The sequence below is a fragment of the Panulirus ornatus genome, chromosome 31, assembly GCF_036320965.1.
Source record: "Panulirus ornatus isolate Po-2019 chromosome 31, ASM3632096v1, whole genome shotgun sequence".
Classification (NCBI taxonomy): Eukaryota; Metazoa; Arthropoda; class Malacostraca; order Decapoda; family Palinuridae; genus Panulirus; species Panulirus ornatus.
The window spans coordinates 3,257,805-3,284,054 of record NC_092254.1 but is presented as its reverse complement, the minus strand read 5'-3'; the positions used below and the strand labels follow the sequence as shown (position 1 = coordinate 3,284,054).

The following is a 26,250-nucleotide window of genomic DNA, read 5'->3' as shown; positions in this document are numbered from 1 at the left end:
TCACCTGGCCCCTTTCTGTGTTCCTTCTTTTGGAAAATTAAAAAACAACAAGAGGGGAGGATTTCCAGTCCCCCTACTCCCTCCCCTTTTAGTCGCCTTGTACGACACGCAAGGAATACGTGGGAAGTATCCTTTTTCCCCTATCCCCAGGGATATTTATATTACCCTTTTTTTTCCCATACATATTCGCCATTTCCTACATTAGCGATGTAGCATTAAGAACAGAGGACTGAGCCTTATTTAGCTTTATTTATTAAAGTATTATTATTAAGAACATATGCAGCAAGTCATGTAAGTTTACAGATTCATTGATTATGTGAAGAATATAATTACCCTTCATTTCCTCTTTCAGAATAACCATTGATATATAAGGAAATAGGGATAGATAGATAAATAAGGAACACCTGAAAATCAGGTGAATCACTGTGTGGTTATTCTGATTTTATTCATTATGGAAGGTGCATAGGAAGACCACTTGGTTACTACTTTTAATGTTACATGCACAACATTTAGGCTCAATGCTTGTACATAAAAGGTGTTGGGTTTTACTGTAGCATAAAATATTTAGAGATGTTAAAGTAATTATAGTGACTACAGTATGTTAATGTTAAGCATGCTGTATCACTTCAATTTGCATCTTTTTTGCAACAAGTTTCATGTTTCATTACATGAAGGACATACAGATAAACTGTTGATTGTTATGCTTCATATATTATCTTTTTAAGTTGTAGATGAAGCACTCTAAATAAAGTCATTTATAATTCTTTTTCAGATTTGATCCAGCAGACTGATTGGCATCGCATTGCTGTCTTCAAACCATATCTTCGAGAGTCAGTGTACCGTTACTTATCAAAAGGTCAGAGAGTTATGATTCAAGGTAGACTTGGTTACTTGGAACGCAGAGATCCAGAGGATAACTCTCTTATTATGAAAACTGCAACGATTGTTGCTGATGAGGTTATTTTCTTTAATAGAAATGAACAAAATGACCTATTTTAAGTATTTTGTAGTGTACAAAAATGATACCTCCTCATTTAATTTAGTTGGTTACAGTCATACTATTGTGAAGCACTACATTCATCTTAACATTGCTGATGTTCATGACTCCTTGCCGTAGCAGTCAGTAATCTTTAGTTAGTTATCAAAGGCATTAGAGATCTGATGTTTATAGTGTGCTAGTGGCAGAATTTGAGTCTGCTTTATACTGTTATATTGTAGTAAAATATGGATTGTATAACTGTAATGTGTTTTTCAAATTTCATCAGGCTCAAAGATGGTTAGGAATTATAGTGGAATAAATATGAACCCTTCCTCTATGTATAGTAGATCCACTTACAGTTGAGATATGCCTTTCATAGTAGAGGAAGGGTTACTTGAGGCAGCTGAGGCAATGGAAAGATTAATGTGAGGAAGTCTAGATATGTTACCATATTTTACACTATCAGTAGTGAAATATACTGTTAATATTGAAAAATTTTATCTTTTTCTTAGATGCCGTTGTTGGAAAATTTGATGTTGTAGTAAGAAATAGTGATCTTACTCTTTTCCAGTAATCATTCATCTTTTTTAACATATACACCTAGAGTAGAAACAGTGGGATATCATCTTGACCCATGCCACCAGATGGTGCTTACTTCATACACTCCATGCCCATAAGAAAGCATTTTTTATTTTAGCAAGGTAGGTGTATCTACTATGAAGTTGTTGTGAGTGCTGTCATATAAGTAGTTTACTATGAAACAAGATTAGGAACTTACAAATATATTTTCTTCATAAGTCTGTGGATTTGCCAACCCATGTTTCATTACCATAGTGTATGTGAGTTTACAGACTTATTTCATTTTTGTTAATATGTATAGACTTGAACAAAATAATCAGGTACTTGCAAATCTAATTTAGTGCTACAAAGTCTGAGGATTAGCCATCCTACATTTCCTTTAGCAGAGTGTAGTGACCCACATTTTATTTCATTAAAATGTCTGTGAACTTTAACAGAATAATTAGGTACTTGCAAATCTAATTTCCAATACAGTGGCTGTGGCCTTGGCAACCCACATTTCTTTGGCAGAGTCTATGGGCCCACTTACCCACATTTTACTATCATTAAAATGTCTTAAAATTGCAGGTCAATTTAAGTCTTTGAATATATAGAATTGGAAAGTAATTAGTCAAACCAATTATCTTCATTACTAATAACTGTTATTCACTGACCCATCCCTATGGCAAAACCTTAAGTATTCAGTACAAGTCCATTTCCCAGATGATAAGGGTTAAGTCACCAAAGGTTGATGAGGAGCCAAAATAGCATTAACCCTTTCCAAGGATTTTCACATTGTATGACTGGGCAGTAAAGAGACACCAAGCAGAGTTTCTTAAATTTTATATACATTAGAGAGGGCAAAACTTTTACAACAAATGAAAAACTATTTTCCAATACAAAAAGCTGAGAAAATTTGGTTTAGAACATCTTCTGTGGTAATGTGACCTGTAACATGGCCAAGGTTGGTGGCTGCTTTGTGGAGGTAGTGAGCAGCCATCAACACTGTCTCTTCAGAGTGCAATAGGTTAAAAGGTTCATTGTCTTCTGAAGTTTTACCTACAAAATCCTGATTGTCTGAAAATATTACATATGAGTTACCAGATTTTGTCTCTGAATAACCATATTCTTTTACTTCGTAAGAAAGGTCCTCAAATGCTGGTATTTTGTCCTCAGAACCTAGCATTATCTTGAGAGCACCTAAGCAAGCTGAAATATGCGTTCTATGTCGTGCTGCAGTTAAAAGGGGACTTTCAGCTGTTCCACCTTCACACAATGAAGCACAAAGGTTTTTTAATTTTTGAAGAGTGGTACTAAATCCTTCCTGTGTTTTAAGAGACAGTAACACACACGAGTCTTTCAGACTATTTACAAGCAAATTCCTGTCTTGGTCAAATTCAACAAGGTCCATCTTATTTATAATAGTAATGTAATTATTATCACTTAACCAATGTAATGAATCACTTTTGGCAAAACTGTCCTTGCTATCAACTTTGTTACATTCATATATTCCAATTTCTTTGAAGTAGCGAATCAAAAAAGTGTTCCAATCAAAGAACTTGCTTTTCAAGAATGGTAAAACTTCTTGAGCATCTATAATAACTACTGCAATGTCAGCTTGTTGGGCCCTCATCATTGCTCGTCTCACTCCCTCCATCTCTACAATGTCATCAGTTTGTCTGAGACCTGCAGTGTCACTGATGATTACAGGGTAGCCACCAAGGTCTAAGGAAGTTTCAATCACATCTCGTGTTGTACCTAAAAAGAAATAATAATACCAGTTTATGTCTGACAAACCAAACTAGCATTTCACTACTTGCTGCAAACATGCATATTAATGTGCTTACATAATATATGTCCACTTGTTAGAGAGGTGAATGCAAGAGTTTTGGAAAGAGGGGCAAGTATGCAGTCTGTTGTGGATGAAAAAGCTTGGGAAGTGAGTCAGTTGTTGTTCGCTGATGATACAGCGCTGGTGGCTGATTTGGATGAGAAACTGCAGAAACTGGTGACTGAGTTTGGTAAAGTGTGTGAAAGACGAAAGCTGAGAGTAAATGTGAATAAGAGCAAGGTTATTACATACAGTAGGGTTGAGGGACAAGTCAATTGGGAGGTAAGTTTGAATGGAGAAAAACTGGAGGAAATGAAGTGTTTTAGATATCTGGGAGTGGATTTGGCAGCGGATGGAACCATGGAAGTGGAAGTGAATCATAGGGTGGGGAAGGAGGCAAAAGTTCTGGGAGTGTTGAAAAATGTATGGAAGTCAAGAACGTTATCTTGGAAAGCAAAAATGGATATGTTCCAACAATGTTATATGGTTGCGAGGCATGGGTTATAGATAGAGTTGTGCGGAGGAGGGTGGATGTGTTGGAAATGAGATGTTTGAGGACAATGTGTGTTGTGAGGTGGTTTGATCGAGTAAGCAATGAAAGGGGTAAGAGAGATGCATGGTAATAAAAAGAGTGTGGTTGAGAGAGCAGAAGAGGGTGTTTTGAAATGGTTTGGTCACATGGAGAGAATGAGTGAGGAAAGATTGACAAAGAGGATGAGGGAACAAGAAGTCGGAGACCAAATTGGAGGTGGAAAGATGGAGTGAAAAAGATTTTGAGTGATTGGGGCCTGAACATGCAGGAGGATGAAAGGCATGCAAGGAATAGAGTGAATTGGAATGATGTGGTATACTAGGGTTGACATGCTGTCAATGGATTGAACCAGGGCACGTGAAGCGTCTGGGGTAAACCATGGAAAGTTTTGTGGGGCCTGGATGTGGAAAGGGAGCTGTGGTTTTGGTGCATTACACATGAGAGCTAGAGACTGAGTGTGAACAAGTGTGGCCTTTGTTGTCTCTTCCTAGCGCTACCTTGCGCACATGTGGGGGAAGGGGGTTGTCATTTCATGTGTGGTGGGGTGGCAACGGGAATGAATAAGGGCAGACAGTATGAATTATATACATGTGTATATATATATGTCTATGTCTGTGTGTGTATATATATGTATACGTTGAGATGTATAGGTATGTATATATGTGTGTGTGTGGACATGTATGTATATACATGTGTATGTGGGTGGGTTGGGCCATTCTTTTGTCTGCTTCCTTGCGCTACCTCGCTAACGTGGGAGACAGCTACAAAGTATAATAAATATAATAAATAAATTATTCCCTTTTTTATTTATTATTTTATTATACTTTGTTGCTGTCTCCCGCGTTAGCGAGGTAGTGCAAGGAAACAGACGAAAGAATGGCCCAACCCACCCACATACACATGTATATACGTACATGTCCACACACAGCACATATACATATCTATATATCTCAACGTATACATATATATATACACATACAGACATATACATATATACACATGTACATAATTCATACTGTCTGCCCCTATTCATTCCCATCGCCACCTCGCCACACACGAAATGACAACGCCCTCCTCCTGCATGTGCGCGAGGTTGTGCTAGGAAAAGACAACAAAGGCCACATTCGTTAACACTCAGTCTCTAGCTGTCATGTATAATGCACCGAAACCACAGCTCCCTTTCCACATCCAGGCCCCACAAAACTTTCCATGGTTTACCCCAGACGCTTCACATGCCCTGGTTCAATCCATTGACAGCACGTTGACCCTGGTATACCACATCGTTCTAATTCACTCTATTCCTTACACGCCTTTCACCCTCCTGCATGTTCAGGCCCCGATCACTCAAAATCTTTTTCACTCCATCTTTCCACCTCCAATTTGGTCTCCCACTTCTCCTCGTTCCCTCCACCTCTGATACATATATCCTCTTTGTCAATCTTTCCTCACTCATTCTCTCCATGTGATCAAAACATTTCAATACACCCTCTTCTGCTCTCTCAACCACACTCTTATTATTACCACACATCTCTCTTACCCTTTCATTACTTACACAATCAAACCACCTCACACCACATATTGTCCTCAAACGTCTTATTTCCAGCACATCCACCCTCCTCCGCACAACCCTATCTATAGCCCACACCTCGCAACCATATAATATTGTTGGAACCACTATTCCTTCAAACATACCCATTTTTGCTTTCTAAGATAACGTTCTCAACTTCCACATATTTTTCAACGCTCCCAGAACTTTGGCCCCCTCCCCCACCCTATGATTCACTTTCGCTTCCATGGTTCCATCCCCTGCCAAATCCACTCCCAGATATCTAAAACACTTCATTTCCTTCAGTTTTTCTCCATTCAAGCTTACCTCCCAATTGACTTGTCCCTCAACCCTACTGTACCTAATAACCTTGCTCTTATTCACATTTACTCTCAGCTTTCTTCTTTCACACACTTTACCAAACTCAGTCACCAGCTTTTGCAGTTTCTCACCCAAATCAGCCACCAGCGCTGTATCATCAGCGAACAACAACTGACTCACTTCCCAAGCTCTCTCATCCACAACAGACTGCATACTTGCCCCTCTTTCCAAAACCCTTGCATTCACCTCCCTAACAACCCCATCCATAAACAAATTATACAACCATGGAGACATCACGCACCCCTGCCACAAACCAACATTCACTGAGAACCAATCACTTTCCTCTCTTCCTACATGTACACATGCCTTACATCCTCAATAAAAACTTTTCACTGCTTCTAACAACTTACCTCCCACACCATATATTCTTAATACCTTCTACAGAGCATCTCTATCATATGCCTTCTCCAGATCCATAAATGCTACATACAAATCCATTTGCTTTTCTAAGTATTTCTCACATACATTTTTCAAAGCAAACACCTGACCCACACATCCTCTACCACTTCTAAAACCACACTGCTCTTCTCCAATCTGATGCTCTGTACATGCCTTCACCCTCTCAATCAATACCCTCCCATATAATTTCCCAGGAACACTCAACAGACTTATACCTCTGTAATTTGAGCACTCACTCTTATCCCCTTGCCTTTGTACAATGGCACTATGCAAGCATTCCACCAATCCTCAGGCACCTCACCATGAGTCATACATACATCAAATAACCTTACCAACCAGTCAACAATATAGTCACCCCCTTTTTTGATAAATTCCACTGCAATATCATCCAAACCCGCTGCCTTGCCGTCTTTCATCTTCCGCAAAGTTTTTACTACCTCTTCAGTGTTTACCAAATCATTCTCCCTAACCCTCTCACTTTGCACACCACCTTGACCAAAACACCCTATATCTGCCACTCTATCATCAAACACATTCAACAAACCTTCAAAATACTCACTCCATCTCCTTCTCACATCACCACTACTTGTTACCACCTCCCCATTAGCCCCCTTCACTGATGTTCCCATTTGTTCCCTTGTCTTATGCACTTTATTTACCTCCTCCCAAAACATCTTTTTATTCTCCCTAAAATTTAATGATACTCTCTCATCCCAACTCTCATTTGCCCTCTTTTTTTGCCTCTTGCACCTTCCTCTTGGCCTGCTGCCTCTTTCTTTTACACTTATCCCATTCATTTGCATTATTTCCCTGTGAAAATCGTCCAAATGCCTCTCTCTTCTCTTTCACCAATAATCTTACTTCTTCATCCCACCATTCACTACTCTTTCTAATCTGCCCACCTCCCACGCTTCTCATGCCACAGGCATCTTCTGCACAAGCCATCACTGCTTCCCTAAATACATCCCATTCCTCCCCCACTCCCCTTACCTCCTTTGTTCTCACCTTCTTCCATTCTGTACTCAGTCTCTCCTGGTACTTCCTCACACAAGTCTCCTTCCCAAGCTCACTTAATCTCACCACTCTCTTCACCCCAACATTCTCTCGTCTTTTCTGAAAACCTCTACAAATCTTCACCTCCACAACATAATGATTAGACATCCCTCCAGTTGCACCTCTCAGCACATTAACATCCAAAAGTCTCTTTCGCGCGCCTATCAATTAACACGTATTCCCTTACTATCTATCTACATTTCCAATGCCTGCCTCCTTTTTGGGAAGTCCCTTAAGGTGGTGGCCACAGCAAAAGTCTCCACAACTAGTGAACACAAGTGCCATTTCTTAGCATTTTAGTGTCTCACACTTAACAGGCCAATGGTATAAAGTGTAACTTGTGCTGTGTTTCCAAAAGCTCCTACCTAATGTTCCAACATACTACTACTTCCTAATGATCCCATCTAAATGTTCCTACCTACAACTTCTGCCTAATGCTCCTGTTTAATGTTCTTACCTATTACTTCTACCTCCTCTTCTACCATTTTGCCAGAAGGCAGGGCTATCCCACAGTGCTTACTGCAGGAAAATCGAGTTATGAAGAATGAGCTGTGTGATTTAAGTGTTGTCAAGTGTTATGTATGACAAGAAAAGACTATGTTTGTGGACAGAATGTCAGTAGCCCACATATGTTGAGGCAGAAAGACAGTTACTTGGGTCAGATGAGTGCAAACTTGACAACCACTAAAATGCTAGCTCACTATGCAGCCATCATTAATCTTCCCAATACCCAAGTGGGCAGTACTGGTAATATACCTTCCTGGTTGTTGGCTGCCTACTGACTACTACCTACTCTCATCTAAAGATAGAATATATAAAGTAAATAATTAAGAAACACAAAATAATAAAATGTGATGCTGGAAGCACTTGCTTTAACCCATGTACATGAACAAAGAAGTCATGCATAGTAAAGACTATCTGATCCCTATTTTCTTAGAGCAATCAGATAGTAAGATAATATAATTTCTGTTTTTTTGTTCACTACTTTCCAATGACGAAATTCCTTTCAACTTAATATTTACTTACTTTACTTTCATTCTCAACTTTATTCCCATTTACTCAACCACCTGTATAATATTCCTTAACCCTTTTATTCTTTAGCACCCTTTTTTTTCACAACTGAAATGGAGATACTCTATCAAACTGCTTTCCCTTCATTGGTTTACTCATCCTCACTGGAACGTTCTTTTCTGTAATTACATTTCCTCACACTCCACATTCATTACATTCACAGTAATAACCCAAAATACATGTGGTGCATCCTCACCTGGAATACTAGATACAATTGATGCTGGTCTTTGTATCATAGTATTCAAAAAGCTGCTCTTTCCTACATTGGGTTTGCCAAGGATGGCCAGCTGTAGACCACTTCTGAGCCTCTCTCCTCGACGGTCATCTGATAGATGCTGCTCCAATTCTTGGACAAGGTTCCGAATTTTGGTTTCAACCTCTTCTATAACACCTTCCTAGCATAACCAGAACCAAAATTAAGCAAATATGAAAAATGGAAGAAAATTATATCCATAAGTACACAAATAATGATAAAACCTACACAGTAATTTTTTCCTGTTGTTACAAACAATATGAATAATCACAAAATTACTTTTGATACACTTTCATTTTCGGTACATTATACATAACTAGTGTGAGTGGATGCATGAAAATGAGGTTGTCATTTGTTCCTGACACTACCTTGCTAAAGTGGAAGAGATAATTACGAAAAAGTAGTTAATATATATATGGTTAGGAATCTTGCTCACTTTAAAAAAAAAAAAAAATCCTGTTAAAAACAAAACAAAAGTTAAACTTTTATGTATACTTTCCATCAATTAGAGCAAGGAATGGCCCTTGTCAAAACTGATGAAAAGTCACCACACACCACAACATCACCACCACCAACAGCGGTCAGTAAACATAATGTCATTTAATCTGCATCCAAACTTTTAATGGCCGCAAGATGGATGTACAGCTGGGTTACCACAATGCAGATCTCACTTCAGGATAATTATTCTTACAAGACAATGAATAGTGCCATGACCAACTGTAGAATTAACATGGATCAAACTATCTACAATTTACAAAATTTATGAGCATAAAAATAAAAGTAACCCATTAAACTAAGAGCAATACTAGAGGCTGCTGTCTCAATACCAAGTATCAAATAAAATTCTAGTTGATCAGATTCATGATTACCAAGACCACAGAATCAGTTCAGCATGTTGCTTGTTTAGTAAGGATTCACTTAGGACTGTACCATGCTCCCTCTGAATCTTGGCCATTTATGGTGCTGCATTAAGGAACTCTACCTAAGCATGAAAGAGATTACCTGCTCTCTGTAGCCTAACAACCAACACGTGATGAATGTAAGCATTACTGTCAATTTTCAACTGTTGACAAACTAGAAGTCCAGTAATCTTAAGCTTCATTATTTTGCTGAAAAGTGACATTCAGGACTATATTATCAACAAAAGCCAATCACAATCAGGATCTACCTGATGCTATGAAGCCTGACTTGCATATAATATGAAAAAAAGACTGAAAACTCTAGTTCAGAAATTATCTTTTTGAATTATTTCACCTTTGTGCCTTTAAAATATGTAGACTTAAACAAAATGTAGTCCAAACACAAAGAATTATGAACATGTTGATCCATAGGTAAGAGATGAGTGCCTGCATCCTGGACTGTGTAATATGTGACACCCTGAAAGCTCTAGTTCAGAAATGATCTTTTTGAATTGTTTCATCTTTGTGCCTTTTGAAAATGCAAACTTAAACAAAATATAATCCAAACAAAGAATTATGAACATACTGATCCATATATAAGAGATGAGTGCCAGCATATTGGACTGCATAACATGAAACACCCTTCCATTTGTCAGGTAGTGAGAAAGGGAGCTTGGTGTAGCACTGATAGGAAGAAACCAAACAAAGATGAAGACTTCTCTAACAAGACTGGCATGCACATATTCAGGAGCCATTTCCTCTACCAAGATGGTTCTAATATTTGTTATGCTCGTTCAGCTGACTGTTAGTTTACGCAGTACTCTGGATCCGAAATCCTACCCAAGACTAATTTTCATAAAATGTAGCAGAAACAATTATTTGCTATGAGGGCTCATTTTTCAAAAGGTGAGGCATATGGTGAAGTGTTTTACTTCAACTGAGAGAATCTACAAATTATCTTAAAGGCCTCATAATAAAATCGTGAACAGCAAAACATATGACAAGCTATAATTTAGAATAAAGCCTTACCTCTATATTTTCATCTTCACTAAAATCAATATAGGCCTCAAGGCTAGCTCGACAGCATAGTAGTGTCTGTCTCCAACGATTGTAAAGCTGAGCTAATGCACCTTCCATTTGTCGTAGCGCCTGTTTACGCTGGGCTTCTGTTTCAGCATGGATGAGATCTCCAAGTCCTTCCACAGAAGTAAGATCCAGCTTTCCATTATAAAATGATCTCTTCGTAAAGTCACCTGAAAGTTTACTTTCATGAACTTTTAAAAACAAAGTAACATCTTTCAACATGTGTCACACTGTAAAAAACCAATCTCCAAAACTTAAAATTTGTCATGTTGCTCACTCATTGGTGGTGATACTGTTACATATCTAGGTAGTGCACCATAAATATAATTAATTTCAATCTATCTGCAAAACATCTCCAATTTTAAATTGTTTCACACTTGACTAACTTACCTGGTTGTGCTGGATGATATCCTGGAAGTGTGCTCAGAGCACTTAAAACAGCAGCAATGACAGCTGGACCACCATGTACATGCAACTCACAGCTGTCTTCTCCCGTAAAGCTCTGTGGACCTGGGAACCATAACACCAACCCTCGATCCAGTCCCTCTCCTAAATGGAAAAAGTGGCGTGGATATGTCTCCTTTCTCTACGAGCTTACTTACAATACAATTGCACAAATAAGAGTATATAAGAAAGAGATGTATATCAATCTTCTTACAAAATCATACTTTTTTCTACAAAAGATAAATGGTGCATTGTCATCCTACAAACAATTGGCAACAAACAACCAACAGATATTAATGAGCTTTCTGAAAATATATAGTACATGTGATTTTATTCAAAGCTATGAAGTGAGCTACATAATAACTCTGATCAAAGAAAATCATACTTTGAAAGACATTTTTTCTTAAGAGGATAACTCACTTCCAGTAATATCCTCAAGTCCATCATAACAAAGAGCCTGGACCACAGCCTTTAACAAGAACAAAACACAAGCAAGCCAAGGTGGAGAAAAAGGCACATCTGCTACCCTGCCCCTTGCTAAGTACAAAAGGCCTGCCTAAAAACCAATGAATAAACCAAAGATCACTCACTGTTAAGTAATAGTATCCTTCAAAATGGGGAGGGGGAGGAATAAATCTCTTTATCAAATAACCTGTTCTACATCACGCAATATTTCATCTTCATAACTAGCTCAGTTTCAAATGTCTCCATGAAGCTGCAAAGACAGAAGGGAAATGGCAAAACTAAACATTTATCTGCAAAGATACACACACGATACATGATGACTGGCACACACCTGGGGTGAACGTGAACTTCAACTGCTAAAAAACTCTAATCTACATAAAAAAAAAAAAATCCTATGTTATCAGCGTACAGTACAACAAACACTTTACATTTCTGCATTCAGAGTAACTATGTAAGTGCTCTCATTTTACTGCTCTATGAATTGGTTTTATAAATCCAATTCCAAACATGCATAACAAGGACTTTGGTCATTGTTTTTCATGTCTGTCTGCCGTTTACCATCTTTGCAAGGTAAAACTAGAAATGACATCAAAACACTTTTATCCCAAGATTCTCATATGACTGTCCTGTTTAATTACTAGGATTCTAACGTTTTCAAATGCTTTAGCTATATAATTCTGATATTACTAAGATTTCGACATTTTCAAATGTTTTATCTATACAATTCTGATACTCCAAGGCTGTTTTATCAGTAAGATTCTTACATTAACAAATACTTCATAAAAACTTGCTGCCTTTATTCATTCCTGTCGCCACCCCACCACACATGAAATGACAACCCCCTCCCCTGCACGAGCGCGAGGTAGCACTAGGAAAAGACAACAAAGGCAACACTCCATCTTTAGCTGTCATGTATAATGCACCGAAACCACAGCTCCCTTTCCACATCCATCACAATTTCCTAATAATGGTTTATAATAATTTGACACTTCTAAAACTAAAGTAATGGCAGTTTCACACTTAGTAAAAACAAAAAGTAGCCAAGATACCGATGTAACATTTTATTTTTCATATTTGGTGGCATCCATTTGGGATGCTTTGCTGCATTACACTAGCTGAAACTCCAAAATTACAAAATGTAGTTTAGTCCTGATTTGCCTTTTACTCCCTTTGGTGAAATTGGGAAATCATCAACTTCAAACAAATACCTGCATATTATACTTACTGGTGTACATTAAAAGAAAATCATAAAACTGTTACAGTTAATAATAAAAAGATAGGTAGAAGGAGCTTCTTAAAAATTCAATGAATAAACAGAATTCTCACAAAAGGTCATCATACTTTTCCCATTGTCCAATACATGTACAACAAGACTGGAGTATTGCCTGTGGGGCAGAACACGACAACCAAATAAAAAAAATCATGTTTCATCCTCATGTAACCAACAAAATAAACCCATCTATACTTTAAAAGAAAGATTGCCTCACCGAACAGTAAACTTGGTTCAAATAATCAAGTCTACCCGTAAAAGGATTATGGTAATGAGAAAAGAAAGAAAAACCTTGCAATACATACCCGTGACTGGATGAACTATTCGCCTAAGAGCAGCCACACGGGGTGGTGGAAGTGTTGATGGTAGGGTCATGTTAGAGAAGACATCTTTAGCTCTCTCGCCTGTTACACGCACTAGTGCAACACCACATTTACCTTGTCCTGAAAAATGGTTCTAATTAAGTACCCAACTGACACCTTATGAGATGATATGCAGTTACTAAATCTATAACATCATAACAACAATTAAATCTTTAAACTAAAATTTCAGTTTCGTTATCCCAGCATGATGTCTCTGAAGCTAACTTTCCATTTCTGAAGACTATCAAGTTTTGTAATACCTGCTGCAAACAGCATATGTATGAAGGGCAATGATATGTTCCTGTAAATTCATGGCAGCTTAAATATTGATATAAAAAGGCCAACTACCTATGTAAAGCAATATAGACTGCTCAGAGTTTGTATTAACTAATCACTATATAAGACATCAGTGTGGATGTGGTTAATAAACCACACAGTATAACTTCCTTGGGCAACTCGTCATAACTGCTTACAAAACTGCAGGAAGTTTCCTGAAAAAAAGAAGTTTCCAATGCATCTTGAGACATGGATGAAATGGGATAAATCTGTCCTAACAATACTCAAAAGAAATCTGGTTATGTATCTTGGTGCTGAGGCCCTTTACTTTTCTAGAGATACAAATTTTCAAAAAATTTCCGAACCCTATAGCAATGACACAAGCAATTACATGGTTGAACTCCTAAATACATATACATGCTTCTCGTCAATTCATTTTCCTATCCCATCCAAAAAAAATCTTATCTAATGCTTATCTAAGCAAAGAAACTCCAAGCAGTCTAGCAGATAATGCCAATTCCTATTTCTCCATCTCTGCTTCCCTCTGCACTTTAGCAGATAACCTCTAACAGGTGCCTCCTCTTCCAGTGCTGAACATGAGCAAAATGAAGGAAAGCACCCAAGAACTCATCTGAGAAATCAATCGAGCAAAGTTTGTTCAGGAGAGCAATGTAATGTAATTCATAAATAAGTCCTTTTAAAGACAAACAAATGTTATTACAATGATTTGTAAATCATATATTGGACTCAAGTACAACTGAATGGCGTGGTAAGTTCATTTCATGTTCTTTTTATAATTGGCTTATAACATACAAGACTAAAATGCAAGCAAGCAAATATATGCTCACCTCAGTCACTTGAGGCAAGCAAGAGACATGTGCAAGCAACTACATGCTTACGAAATGTAGCACTGTGTTCCACTGTTTCAAGCCTTTCCTTGCATCTCACAACCACACAAGCAGACAACTCAACTTCTGATCATCGACACTTGGCTTCCAATACCATGCAAAAGCAAATTCAAGTTGATATATGAGTCTGGATGTAATTTTACAACTGCCATCATTATTCATTGCTTTAAAAAATCAAAAACCAAATTGGGAAATAATAATCAGGTATGAAATATCTAAATCTTCAGATCTTTAGTTTCACATTTACTAACCCACGTAAGACATCCATTATGGGATGTCCTAATGCTGCCGAAGTCAAGAGTAAAGAGAGCTTACCTGAAGAGAGTGCATATACGGTGGAGGCCATGCGGTGACCAACCTTCTGCTGACTGGTTCGTAGCAACAGTCTTTGCCACAGATGACCATGCATAACCTGAAGCATCTCTAGGGTACAGGTAGCAACTGAATCTTCTTAGACTGAAAGAAAAATTTTAGAGACACTTATGAGCCTACAGAATGTGGAATAATCCTACATCTTTCAAGTATTGCAAACAAAATTTGATGGCTAAATTTTCACCTATGTTCAATTTTCAAATAACTCATTGACTTAAGAAGGTCACCTCTCATACCTCAAACTTTTGGTTCATATGGATGCGGCAAACAAGGCCACACCGTCATTATGGAAGACATAACATTGGTACAAAAACAACGGCTGAAACTCTTGACAGATGAATTCAGGTCTCGGTAATACAAGATACACATATGATGAAGAGCGTTACACCGACTAGGATTATTTTTGAAGTCTATACACTTCACAAGAACCATTTCAAAATAATGTTCAGCTTGTGCTCGACGAGACACCGACTGGCCAATGACATTTGTTGTTGGTTGTCGCCGGCACAAAGGTTTTCTACATAGCGTCAGCGGGACTAAAACAATTCCCCTCACCTAATGACCTTTAATGTAGATACATTAAGGAAGTATTTGCCAATTTCATTTCAACAAATCTGCAACAATATTCGAAACATCTTTTCGCCTAAGATTTTTCCCTTATTAGCACAGACTGTATGTATACAGTTATTAAGCGACCCCTCGATTGCCTTGAATATCGTTATGGCGTGACCTTTGACATGAATATACTGGCAAATCATAAGTCCCGCCATCAGGAACAAGGGACGTGCTCAAGAGCTGAATGTTGCCTCACGGTTTTCTGCAACTACGTTACTAACAACTGCTCAACACTAACCTTTAGCTATATTTGTTTTCAAACGGGTTTCCTTGGGTGGTTAAACGAGTGGTATACCTGAAAACCCGAGACAAAAATTCGTTTGCAGCTACAACAGTACTTTATTGGATAGGAGTATAAGGTGTAGTAACAGGTGTTCAAGATAATCCTAGAAACCTTCTTACTGTCACTGCACATTACGGTCGTGCCCACAGTAAAATAAAAGAAATAACACCTGTCCTGGGTGCTTATTTCTCCAGTCCATACATGATCAATCTAATGTCTTCTTATAATTGTTTTAATATAGGATGATATATGTCAAGATCAGTAGGTGTATGGAAGTCATCTCATGAAAAGAATTCCTACACCAGTAAAAAACATTTTGGTATGGCTATTTACACCAACTCTACTGAATACATATCTCACTTTAGTTTTGGAGGTTCAACTATCTCCACAGTTTAGCTTTGGATTTAGTTGCTCCTTTGATCTCTGGCTCTGTGAGACCATAGCCTTGGGCCTTAATTTCCTTCAGAATCTGGCTAATCAGGTACACTTTGTTATTTTCATCCAGTGAGCGTTTTAACGTTTTCTGCAAGGACATGATATTTCTAATACTTGCATGTTTTCAGAGTAATCAGTAGAGCAGAGGGTTCTGCATGTTTGTTTTTTTTTGTTTGTTTGTCTGGCCTTTTGAATTTAGATATTTCAGTTTCCCATGACAGCTCCATCTGCCCTGGGTCCACACTTGTATACGACAAAGCTCCAATTCGCTCTATCTTGTGCATGCCTCTCATACTCTTGCATGTTCAGGCCCCAGTTGCTCAAAGCATCATTCACTCCATCCTCCCATCTTCAGTTTGTTATAACTATTCGCACAGACCAAAGCTTACTTTAGTTTTGTAGGATCAACTATATCCACAGTTCAGCCTCAGAAACAGCTGCTCCTCTGATCTCTCTGCCTGTCTGAGGCCTTCTTTTCCTTCAGAATCTGGCTAATCAGAGAGACTTTTACAGGCCTACATAATGTAAAATAAACATGCAGCTTTCACATCTTGCAAATAAACATATCAAAGGCCACTGGCAAACACTTTCCTGAATGTCATGGACTAAGAAATGCAACATGGAAACAACCTGACAAGCATTTAACAACCTCCCTTCCACAATCTCTATGCAGGAATACAAATAACACTACACTACATGTCCTGCGGTCTCACCCAGTGGATGTGTCTAGTTTCCTGAGTGCTGCAGGAGCCTCATAGAGATAAAAGGAACTCCTGGGGCAGGAGGTGAGCACATATATAGATTATGTAAGGACTCCTTCTCCAGAGCATCCTGTAGCTTCAAGTCTGCACCACAATCAAGGAAAAGATGGGATCCATGAGAAATTCTACTAAACTGTACTCCAATGATGCAACCTTGCAAAGATGGCTTTTCACTCGCAGTGCAACCACAAGCAAGCAGCATCAAGTATGCTAGGCAATAAAGAGAAGGCATAAAAGTTTTAAATCTGAAAGCCTCTCAACAATGAAGACACAAAATCTAAAGTTATTCATGGGGACATGGTAAAAAAATATTATGAAAACATATACAAATGTCTGGCCAAGATACAAAGCTTCATCACTGCAGAGAGAAATTATAAACATGCACATAGTAACTACAGAAACATAAGAAAGGTTAGATTCATTGCCAAATCTAAAATGAATGACTATAACACTGTCGCTTGGAAAAATGGCATAATTCAACAACCAAGACATGTAGTAACTGCTGCTTGATAGCCTACCTCACTGGCAAAATTTCATTGTTGGTACCTGTCATGTCATGGATAATGGGGGAAGAGGGAATTCGATTTATAACATCCAATTGGCAGCACATCCAGGGGTTGATCTATGCATTTTCTGACTGCATGGAAACCATACCAAAAGCGAATAAATTTGTTCCTCTATATGATAAAACATCTAGTTGTTAATGTATAAAAACATGCATTCATAATCAATGTTCCTAAAAAAATCACTAGTTTCTTTAAAAATTTCATTCAAAAATACAATTTAAAAAAATCAGGATCATTCAGAAGTACAGTTCAATCACCTTTCACATGGGTGGTATGAAAGATTTCAGTTAAAATATAACTTAAAAGAAGGATACTTCAACTTCAGGTCCTTCTCCTCTATCAAAAGCCATGCAGATTGATTTTAAGCAATAATCAGTGTCTCAACATGCTACATGAATATTTAACATTACCTCACACCCAAGGTACAGCCATCTCTCAACTAAAAAAGAACACAGCAAAATTCAGTTTTATTCATATCAATATAATGTATGAATTTAGATACATGGCCTTGAATCTGGTGTATTGCATATGACAGACTGAGAATGGATGTGAGCAAATGAGGCCTTTCTTCATCTGTTCCTGGCGCTACCTCGCTAATGTGGGAAACGTAGGACAAGTATGAAAGAAAAAATGTATGAATCTTTCCAGCATCACAGCCAGGTGATACATGCATAACCTGCTCCATACATGAGATGCAGTCCATCTTCATACCATGTTCAAAGACCTAGCAGCAAAACAAAACTCAAAATCTCTGATGCATGTTCCCTTCAGGAACTCCCTTATGTGGGTGGCCATGGCAAAAGTGTCTCCATAAATGGTGAACTCCAGTCAATTCAAATCATGTTATTTTGGAAGTCATGTCTGATAATTCATGGAACTAGAAGTATTCCACTCTAAACATGAGAAAATATACATTTCACCATTGAAAATGGTTTTCTACTAAATATGGCATTGTCATGTTTTTTTTTTTTTTTTTTTTTTTTTTTTTTTTTTTTTTTATACTTTGTCGCTGTCTCCCGCGTTTGCGAGGTAGCGCAAGGAAACAGACGAAAGAAATGGCCCAACCCCCCCCCCCCCATACACATGTACATACACACGTCCACACACGCAAATATACATACCTACACAGCTTTCCATGGTTTACCCCAGACGCTTCACATGCCTTGCTTCAATCCACTGACAGCACGTCAACCCCTGTATACCACATGACTCCAATTCACTCTATTTCTTGCCCTCCTTTCACCCTCCTGCATGTTCAGGCCCCGATCACACAAAATCTTTTTCACTCCATCTTTCCACCTCCAATTTGGTCTCCCTCTTCTCCTCGTTCCCTCCACCTCCGACACATATATCCTCTTGGTCAATCTCTCCTCACTCATTCTCTCCATGTGCCCAAACCATTTCAAAACACCCTCTTCTGCTCTCTCAACCACGCTCTTTTTATTTCCACACATCTCTCTTACCCTTACGTTACTTACTCGATCAAACCACCTCACACCACACATTGTCCTCAAACATCTCATTTCCAGCACATCCATCCTCCTGCGCACATCTCTATCCATAGCCCACGCCTCGCAACCATACAACATTGTTGGAACCACTATTCCCTCAAACATACCCATTTTTGCTTTCCGAGATAATGTTCTCGACTTCCACACATTTTTCAAGGCTCCCAGAATTTTCGCCCCCTCCCCCACCCTATGATCCACTTCCGCTTCCATGGTTCCATCCGCTGACAGATCCACTCCCAGATATCTAAAACACTTCACTTCCTCCAGTTTTTCTCCATTCAAACTCACCTCCCAATTGACTTGACCCTCACCCCTACTGTACCTAATAACCTTGCTCTTATTCACATTTACTCTCAACTTTCTTCTTCCACACACTTTACCAAACTCAGTCACCAGCTTCTGCAGTTTCTCACATGAATCAGCCACCAGCGCTGTATCATCAGCGAACAACAACTGACTCACTTCCCAAGCTCTCTCATCCCCAACAGACTTCATACTTGCCCCTCTTTCCAGGACTCTTGCATTTACCTCCCTTACAACCCCATCCATAAACAAATTAAACAACCATGGAGACATCACACACCCCTGCCGCAAACCTACATTCACTGAGAACCAATCACTTTCCTCTCTTCCTACACGTACACATGCCTTACATCCTCGATAAAAACTTTTCACTGCTTCTAACAACTTGCCTCCCACACCATATATTCTTAATACCTTCCACAGAGCATCTCTATCAACTCTATCATATGCCTTCTCCAGATCCATAAATGCTACATACAAATCCATTTGCTTTTCTAAGTATTTCTCACATACATTCTTCAAAGCAAACACCTGATCCACACATCCTCTACCACTTCTGAAACCACACTGCTCTTCCCCAATCTGATGCTCTGTACATGCCTTCACCCTCTCAATCAATACCCTCCCATATAATTTACCAGGAATACTCAACAAACTTATACCTCTGTAATTTGAGCACTCACTCTTATCCCCTTTGCCTTTGTACAATGGCACTATGCACGCATTCCGCCAATCCTCAGGCACCTCACCATGAGTCATACATACATTAAATAACCTTACCAACCAGTCAACAATACAGTCACCCCCTTTCTTAATAAATTCCACTGCAATACCATCCAAACCTGCTGCCTTGCCGGCTTTCATCTTCCGCAAAGCTTTTACTACCTCTTCTCTGTTTACCAAATCATTTTCCCTAACCCTCTCACTTTGCACACCACCTCGACCAAAACACCCTATATCTGCCACTCTGTCATCAGACACATTCAACAAACCTTCAAAATACTCATTCCATCTCCTTCTCACATCACCGCTACTTGTTATCACCTCCCCATTTACGCCCTTCACTGAAGTTCCCATTTGCTCCCTTGTCTTACGCACCCTATTTACCTCCTTCCAGAACATCTTGTCATGTATACTTCAGGTATTAAATGAACTTTGCCTTTCCTGGCTAAATAAATGTCAACTATGAAATAAGAAGTAAAGAGTCTCTTAATCAAAGTGGACAATCAATTTATTATATTACTTTTAAAATGAGCTGAACTTGGCAGATTAACTTCAATTATTTACACAACTTACAAAATGTGAAAATAAATGGCCAATTAACATGACCAAAAATGATGTAAAGTTCATACATATCACATCAGAGTTCAGTCTAATATATACGAGCCCAAGCTGTACAAAATATCTGTTATTTTCCCCAAATGCTGACTAAACAAGTGATCTTTTTGTAAATACAAAGAAATAAATAATAATTGTCAGAAGTTAAGCAGTTTCAATCTTTACTTTCATTTTCTCGTTCTAACTTGGCTATCTCAGCCTCCAACAATACACAGGCCTGCTCTATCTCATAATTCCGGGAGACAAGTGACACCCAACTGCTCTCAAGATGTCTTAGTTCTTCACCAGCTTTGGTCTGCATATTTTTCCTGGACCAGTTAAGTTCCTGTATTTCCTTCCTGTGAATGGTAAAGAAAATCTAATTAAATGGGTAAACAACAAGTAAAACAATGGATGAAAGGAGAAAGGTAGAGGCAGAGCAAATGGTTCAAATAAAGTGTGTAAAAATATGGGTAAGACTGTTCTAAACCTTAAACAACAAGCTAAGGGTTTTGAGTCAAGAAAATTTGTTGTGGTCTTAACCAAGTCAAACAGAAAATTATCTATAAATACCAAACATGAAGCTAAAATAATAGTCACTTTTAATACTAATTGTACTCATTACATCCTTTATGTCAAATTCTCAGTGACTAATTACCAGTAACACTGTGTCAACAACATACCCATATTCATGGTTGCAGTCTGTGGCATGAACTTACTGCATTCCCATCTTTTGGAAAATTAAAAACGGGAGGGGAGGATTTCCAGCCCCCAACTCCCTCCCCTTTTAGTCGCCTTCTACAACACACAGGAAATACATGGGATGTATTCTTTCTCCCCTACCTTCCAAGTCAGTCTTTCTTTGCTCATCTTTTCAATGTTGAAACCAATTCAGCAAACATAGACAGAGTTGAAGCAAGAGCTGGATGACATGAAACTTGGCACAAAATAATTATATGCAATTAGTGGAATCTGTGCTTGCTACCACACCTCTCTCTTACTACTCCATGCAGGATCATCCTGCCTCACAATTCTTATTAATTGAAAACAATATCCAACAAAGAAATGGGATGAGTTCAGATAGGTTTGAAAGAATTTATAGCAAATTATGAGTGTGTATGTGGTGAAGCATGATGAAGTTAATAAGACCAAGTTTATTAGAGTCATACAAGTAGAGTCATACAAGAACAGTTAAGGAAAGAGCTAGATTCAAATATTTCTATTCAAAGTAATAAGTAGGATCTGCATGATGATGAGGGTAGGTACATTTATATAACATTTAGGGAGATTTCATGGGCACAGCAGTAACTGCTCAACACTGACAAATAAAACCAATTTAAAAAAAATAATCACTATACAGGAACATACCTTAACCAATGCAAACAAATGAAAGCTGAATTAATCTATCTATCATGATATGAAGACATATTCCTAAATCCTATGTGCATTTTTTCATGTGTTACAGATTGATACAGGAATGCTTTAATAGTTTAGAATAAAAAATAACTACTTGGCCACCTACTTTAGCTCTTGTAGTTGTGCCTGACCACGAGTCAGCATCTTCTGCAGTATAGTGTTGTGTGCCTTCCATGCTTCAGCTCCATACTCATTCATTAAGTCCAAGTTTGTGATCCTGACATGATGGGATAAACTGTACATACATCGTGATCCATGGCAATTTTCGGGTCCAGTTCTAAGAAACACTGTGCCACAATCCCACAAGAGAGATGACAGAACCAAGTGCCCATTTACTGTGGTCTATCCACAGTTATATTCTATGCAGTATTATGTGGGTCATGCAACACTTTCCAAAAGGAGTAAACCCACATTAATGTACAGAATCATATTCACTCACTATCTTTTTGCAAATGATTGCATCCAATCCTCCACTGAACCCCCATTCAACACCATATAATTCTTCTAATCAATGCTTCTCAAAATTGTTAGATATACAATAAATACGAAGTGAATAGAAACAGAATTTTCTAAAAGAGTGACAATTAAATACTTCATTACAAACCTTAATAACCCACACCATATGTTTCAACTCCAGATACATATTAAGCATGATAAGGTCTTATATCGAGGTTTTCAAGCAAACCTATTACCTTCACAAAAATACCAAAAATTGTAAGGAATAGTTCTGGTTATTTTTTTTTCTCGCTCAAAAACCTTTCCTTTCTGTTTTAAAATTGAAATACAACATAATGAAACCCTTCTATACTTGAAATGACCTCAAAATCACAATGGTTTTCCAAGCTGACATTTACACAATAAATACAAAAACCAAATAAAGAATCTTCTGAAAGAATAATCATAAAATATTTACTGGCCTTAATCAACAGCAAGGTAATTTCAACCCAGATTCAAATCTAGCATGAAAAATAGTCCTTATACTGAGGATTTCAAGCAGATCTATTTCGGTCAGAAACATACTAAAAATTTCAGGAAATAATTCAGATTTTTTTCAGGCAAAAAATCTTTTGTTTTAAAATGGAAGTATACAATAGGCAAATGCTTCTGTAACTGAAATAACATTGGAAAATACTTTGTAATGCTTTCCCAAGTTGACAGATAAGCAATAAATATGAAGCAAATAATCACATCTTTTAAAAGAATAACAACTAAATACTTAAATGTTGGCCTCAATGACCCCAACACATATTTCAACCCCAGATTTGTATTCAGTATAAAAAAGAAGTCCTTTTATTAAGGCTTTGAGGCAAATCTATTACCTTCACAAAAATATCAAAAAATTGCAAGTAATATTTCTGGGTATTTTTTGCCCAAAACCTTATAACAACTACCACATCTTTTCACTCTACTCATTTTGAATTACCACCCCTCTCAATAATTAGGAACTGAATGTATGTAATAAATTCCCGCAACACAAGCATACCTGGTTGCCTGATGTTCCAACTGAGCCATTGAGTTATCCACACACTCACTCCAGGCTGCAACATCTGTCATTTTTCCTGGAGGTGGTGGTGGAAGCTCATAACGCTTCATGCTTAGAGTGTCCATTGGTTGTCGAGCAGCTACACGTTCAAACTCACAACGCATCACTTCTGTCTGAGTCAAATAACAGTTAATCATACACGACGTGGAAGCATTTTCATCCCCTCTCAATGGTATCAAGATCTTAATCAAACATGAATAAGTGAATATTGTCAAGCAAAGGAAATTCCTCAGAAGTTTCTTAACTCTAATGTCCAAGCATACTGCAGGCCAGTATCTATCTATCTATATCTCTGATACACGTTCCTTCCGGGAACTCCCATCAAGGGATGGCCACAGCAAAAAAAAGTCTCTACTTATCCCTGTCCTTACATACTTCCCTTCATTCTTCCACCATTTCTCTCTCTACAGTATTCTTCCACTCTATTTGGCTGTCACAGGTGTTCTTCCTCTCACACCTCCCCCTTTATTGTACTATCATACACTCTCCTTGTAAAGTTCCAGCCTTGCATTCTTTCCATATACCCAAACCATTCCAATGTATTACATCTAACCCACTTTACCACTCCACAATTCATTCCCTTTGCATTCCATATTGGCCACTAATTCTTTCATTATGTGAATCATTTCCTGAAAGGATACTTCAATTACACCTTTGATTAACTAGTACTTCTTAAATCCTCCTGTAAAAAAAAAAGTCATTTGTAGGGTAGTCATGGTAAGCACCCTGATAAATCAGCTCTGAGAGCTGATATCCCTCTGTCCCTTTGCCTCTTCTTGTGTTGACTGGGTTTTACTATTCTAAAAAATGCTACAGTAACATGTAAGGATCAGGTTCTGACTGTTCAACAAGAGACACCTGTCATAAAATTTATAAGACTGTTTGTTCAGTATGGGGCATACATTGTGTGATGGCCAGGGTGTGTGCTCAATGAAATGTTATAATTTAGCATCTGCATTAGTGACAAGTGTGATTGGTGTACATTTACATTTTCATTGTTCAATATGGGGCATTTGTTATTCATCATAATCATGAAATACTTTCTAGCTGTTTTATGTGATAGAGAGAGCAAAAGTATGACCAAAACATGAAAGCTTTTCAAATTACATGATCTCAATATACATCAGTTTTCACAAGATTATCTTAAATAAGAACCTTTTAAAAATTTTCAAAGTACTATGATTTCAAAATACATTCAAATAACTATGTTAGCCTTATCAGTAGGAATTATAAAGTTATTACGAGATCATGAATTTCATCATAAAAAGGTGAATATATTCTCATGATTCTTATACATTCTCTACAACAAACGACACACAAATATGTAGCAATACCATTTCCCATATATTTGTTGACAGCTGGGATCACGGCAAACCAGTTAACAACAAAACAGCTTATGATACATAACCTAACAAATTACTATATTTACAACACAGGGGAGGTGAGAATTATATGAACCTGAACTATACATATAACTTATCAACTAACTGTGGTGTTTAAAACATAAATCACTATATCTAATAATGTGCAAAACACTGAATTATTGAATAAAAATAAATTATGAAGCATTGATGTACAACGAATGGTAGAGAAACAAGACGGGTGGAGCATGAGCTGAGCATTGCAAACACATATTCACTAAAAAAGAAATGCAAACATAAGTTTGTCAGTTAGGGGACCAACCTCAAAGGCATTCAATGTGAGTGCAGGAAGGTGCTCCAGGTAATTTTTTGTGGGTCGGTATCTTTTCTTCTCGTCCTCCACCATTGCAATAGCCTAAAATATCCCAATCAATATATTAGTTGGTGGGTGTGAATGAAGATGAACACTATTCCAGTAAACATCAATACTTAAGTATAATGCCATGGTATTCCAGGGGTAAACTCAAGATACCAGCAAGACTCACCGCCTCCCTGACGCCGGGTTCGTCGTAACCTGTGTCGATATAAGGCAGGGCGTCAACTGTCACGTCCTGACTCATCTTTCCTGTTAAATGATGACCAACAATTCTATAACAACACAATTAATGTTCCTGGGTCAGAAGCGTTCAATACTCAACCTAACCACACACATGACAACCTCAGCAGAATCAGACAGCGACACACTGTTTACAAAATTACCAACGTTTATTCAAATGAGAAACTGTAGTAAAGATTTTTTTAAATGATTATTCAATATATCCATTGTCTTCTTAGTAATAATGAATATTTCAAATTAAGCTCAACATTCTGTCAGCTACTTTATTATGTTCATTTCTTGAAAATTTTAAGTTATCAAGTATATCTTTCCCTGGGCATCAAGCGGCCCTCTCATAGGAATATGAGCGAGTATTTTGATGGTGGACTTTAGTATTTGTAAGACATATATTTTTGCTGTTGTAAGATGATTAAGACATGGTAAGCTTAATGGAGATTAGGGAAAACGAAGGGTTGCTTAACGTCTAACAAGATGAATCGCTTGTACAAATAAAAAGATCCTATAAGGACCTTACTTAGCCTCCCTTAGCATTCGAAACAATCTTTTTTTTATTTCTTTTGCTATATGCAGAAAAAATGCCCATTTACGAGCAACATATGAAGTTGGGGACACACCCGCCACTAGTGTAACAAAACCACAAAAATGTGCCGAAATGAGTTGAAACATATCATAATAACACAATGTATGCTATTAACATTATCTGTGCTCATATGAGTTGGCTGAACAATATTTGATGTAATAGAATAGATTCTCTGCCAAGTAAAGAAGAATTATCATTTCTCCATAGTTCTCTCATCATGATGGTCTCCCAAACACCGACATACATTGCATTTACAGTATG

General features: G+C 37.8%; 3 protein-coding genes across 10 annotated transcripts in view; 1 reads left to right on the top strand and 2 right to left on the bottom strand.

The window, feature by feature from the left end:
- Positions 1-2,642, top strand: part of mtSSB (mitochondrial single stranded DNA-binding protein) — a 33,435-nt gene extending 30,793 nt beyond the window's left edge. For 5 of the 7 annotated variants that reach the window (XM_071680357.1, XM_071680360.1, XM_071680356.1 and 2 more), the window contains one exon: positions 773-2,642. In XM_071680357.1, the coding sequence (XP_071536458.1) occupies positions 773-999 (227 nt within the window). In that variant the 3' untranslated portion in view covers positions 1,000-2,642. The remainder of the gene's footprint in view (positions 1-772) is intronic. The other 2 variants (XM_071680359.1, XM_071680358.1) reach the window with 1 other exon arrangement.
- LOC139758704 (tRNA modification GTPase GTPBP3, mitochondrial) lies at positions 2,364-18,328 on the bottom strand. 2 transcript variants are annotated; one of them, XM_071680354.1, is made up of 7 exons: positions 14,919-18,328; positions 14,626-14,766; positions 13,070-13,207; positions 10,976-11,134; positions 10,532-10,755; positions 8,547-8,745; positions 2,364-3,295 (listed from the first exon to the last, which is right to left on the bottom strand). In XM_071680354.1, exons 2-7 carry the CDS (start codon positions 14,729-14,731, stop codon positions 2,424-2,426), a joined length of 1,698 nt encoding a protein of 565 aa, XP_071536455.1. In that variant the 5' UTR covers positions 14,732-14,766; positions 14,919-18,328; the 3' UTR covers positions 2,364-2,423. The 2 variants fall into 2 exon arrangements, with proteins under 2 accessions (XP_071536455.1, XP_071536456.1); XM_071680355.1 differs by lacking the exons at positions 14,626-14,766; positions 14,919-18,328 and adding an exon at positions 14,251-14,556.
- A 2,041-nt stretch (positions 18,329-20,369) lies between these two features.
- BCAS2 (BCAS2 pre-mRNA processing factor) lies at positions 20,370-25,567 on the bottom strand. Its single transcript, XM_071680350.1, has 5 exons — positions 25,339-25,567; positions 25,116-25,208; positions 23,373-23,545; positions 21,996-22,106; positions 20,370-20,832 (listed from the first exon to the last, which is right to left on the bottom strand). Exons 1-5 carry the CDS (start codon positions 25,411-25,413, stop codon positions 20,649-20,651), a joined length of 636 nt encoding a protein of 211 aa, XP_071536451.1. The 5' UTR covers positions 25,414-25,567; the 3' UTR covers positions 20,370-20,648.
- Between the last annotated feature and the right edge of the window lie 683 nt (positions 25,568-26,250).

What these genes read in the sequence shown, in the direction of transcription:
- LOC139758704 (XM_071680354.1), bottom strand. Translation starts at nt 14,731, where the DNA reads ATGCTTCAGGTTATGCATGGTCATCTGTGGCAAAGACTGTTGCTACGA. An exon ending in CGTATATGCACTCTCTTCAG is followed by an intron (nt 13,208 to 14,625) that starts GTAAGCTCTCTT and finishes ACCATTTTTCAG; the next exon opens with GACAAGGTAAATGTGGTGTT. An exon ending in AATAGTTCATCCAGTCACGG is followed by an intron (nt 11,135 to 13,069) that starts GTATGTATTGCA and finishes TTTTCCATTTAG; the next exon opens with GAGAGGGACTGGATCGAGGG.
- BCAS2 (XM_071680350.1), bottom strand. Translation starts at nt 25,413, where the DNA reads ATGAGTCAGGACGTGACAGTTGACGCCCTGCCTTATATCGACACAGGT. An exon ending in TCACATTGAATGCCTTTGAG is followed by an intron (nt 23,546 to 25,115) that starts GTTGGTCCCCTA and finishes TATTTGACTCAG; the next exon opens with ACAGAAGTGATGCGTTGTGA. An exon ending in TTGGAACATCAGGCAACCAG is followed by an intron (nt 22,107 to 23,372) that starts GTATGCTTGTGT and finishes CCATCATGTCAG; the next exon opens with GATCACAAACTTGGACTTAA.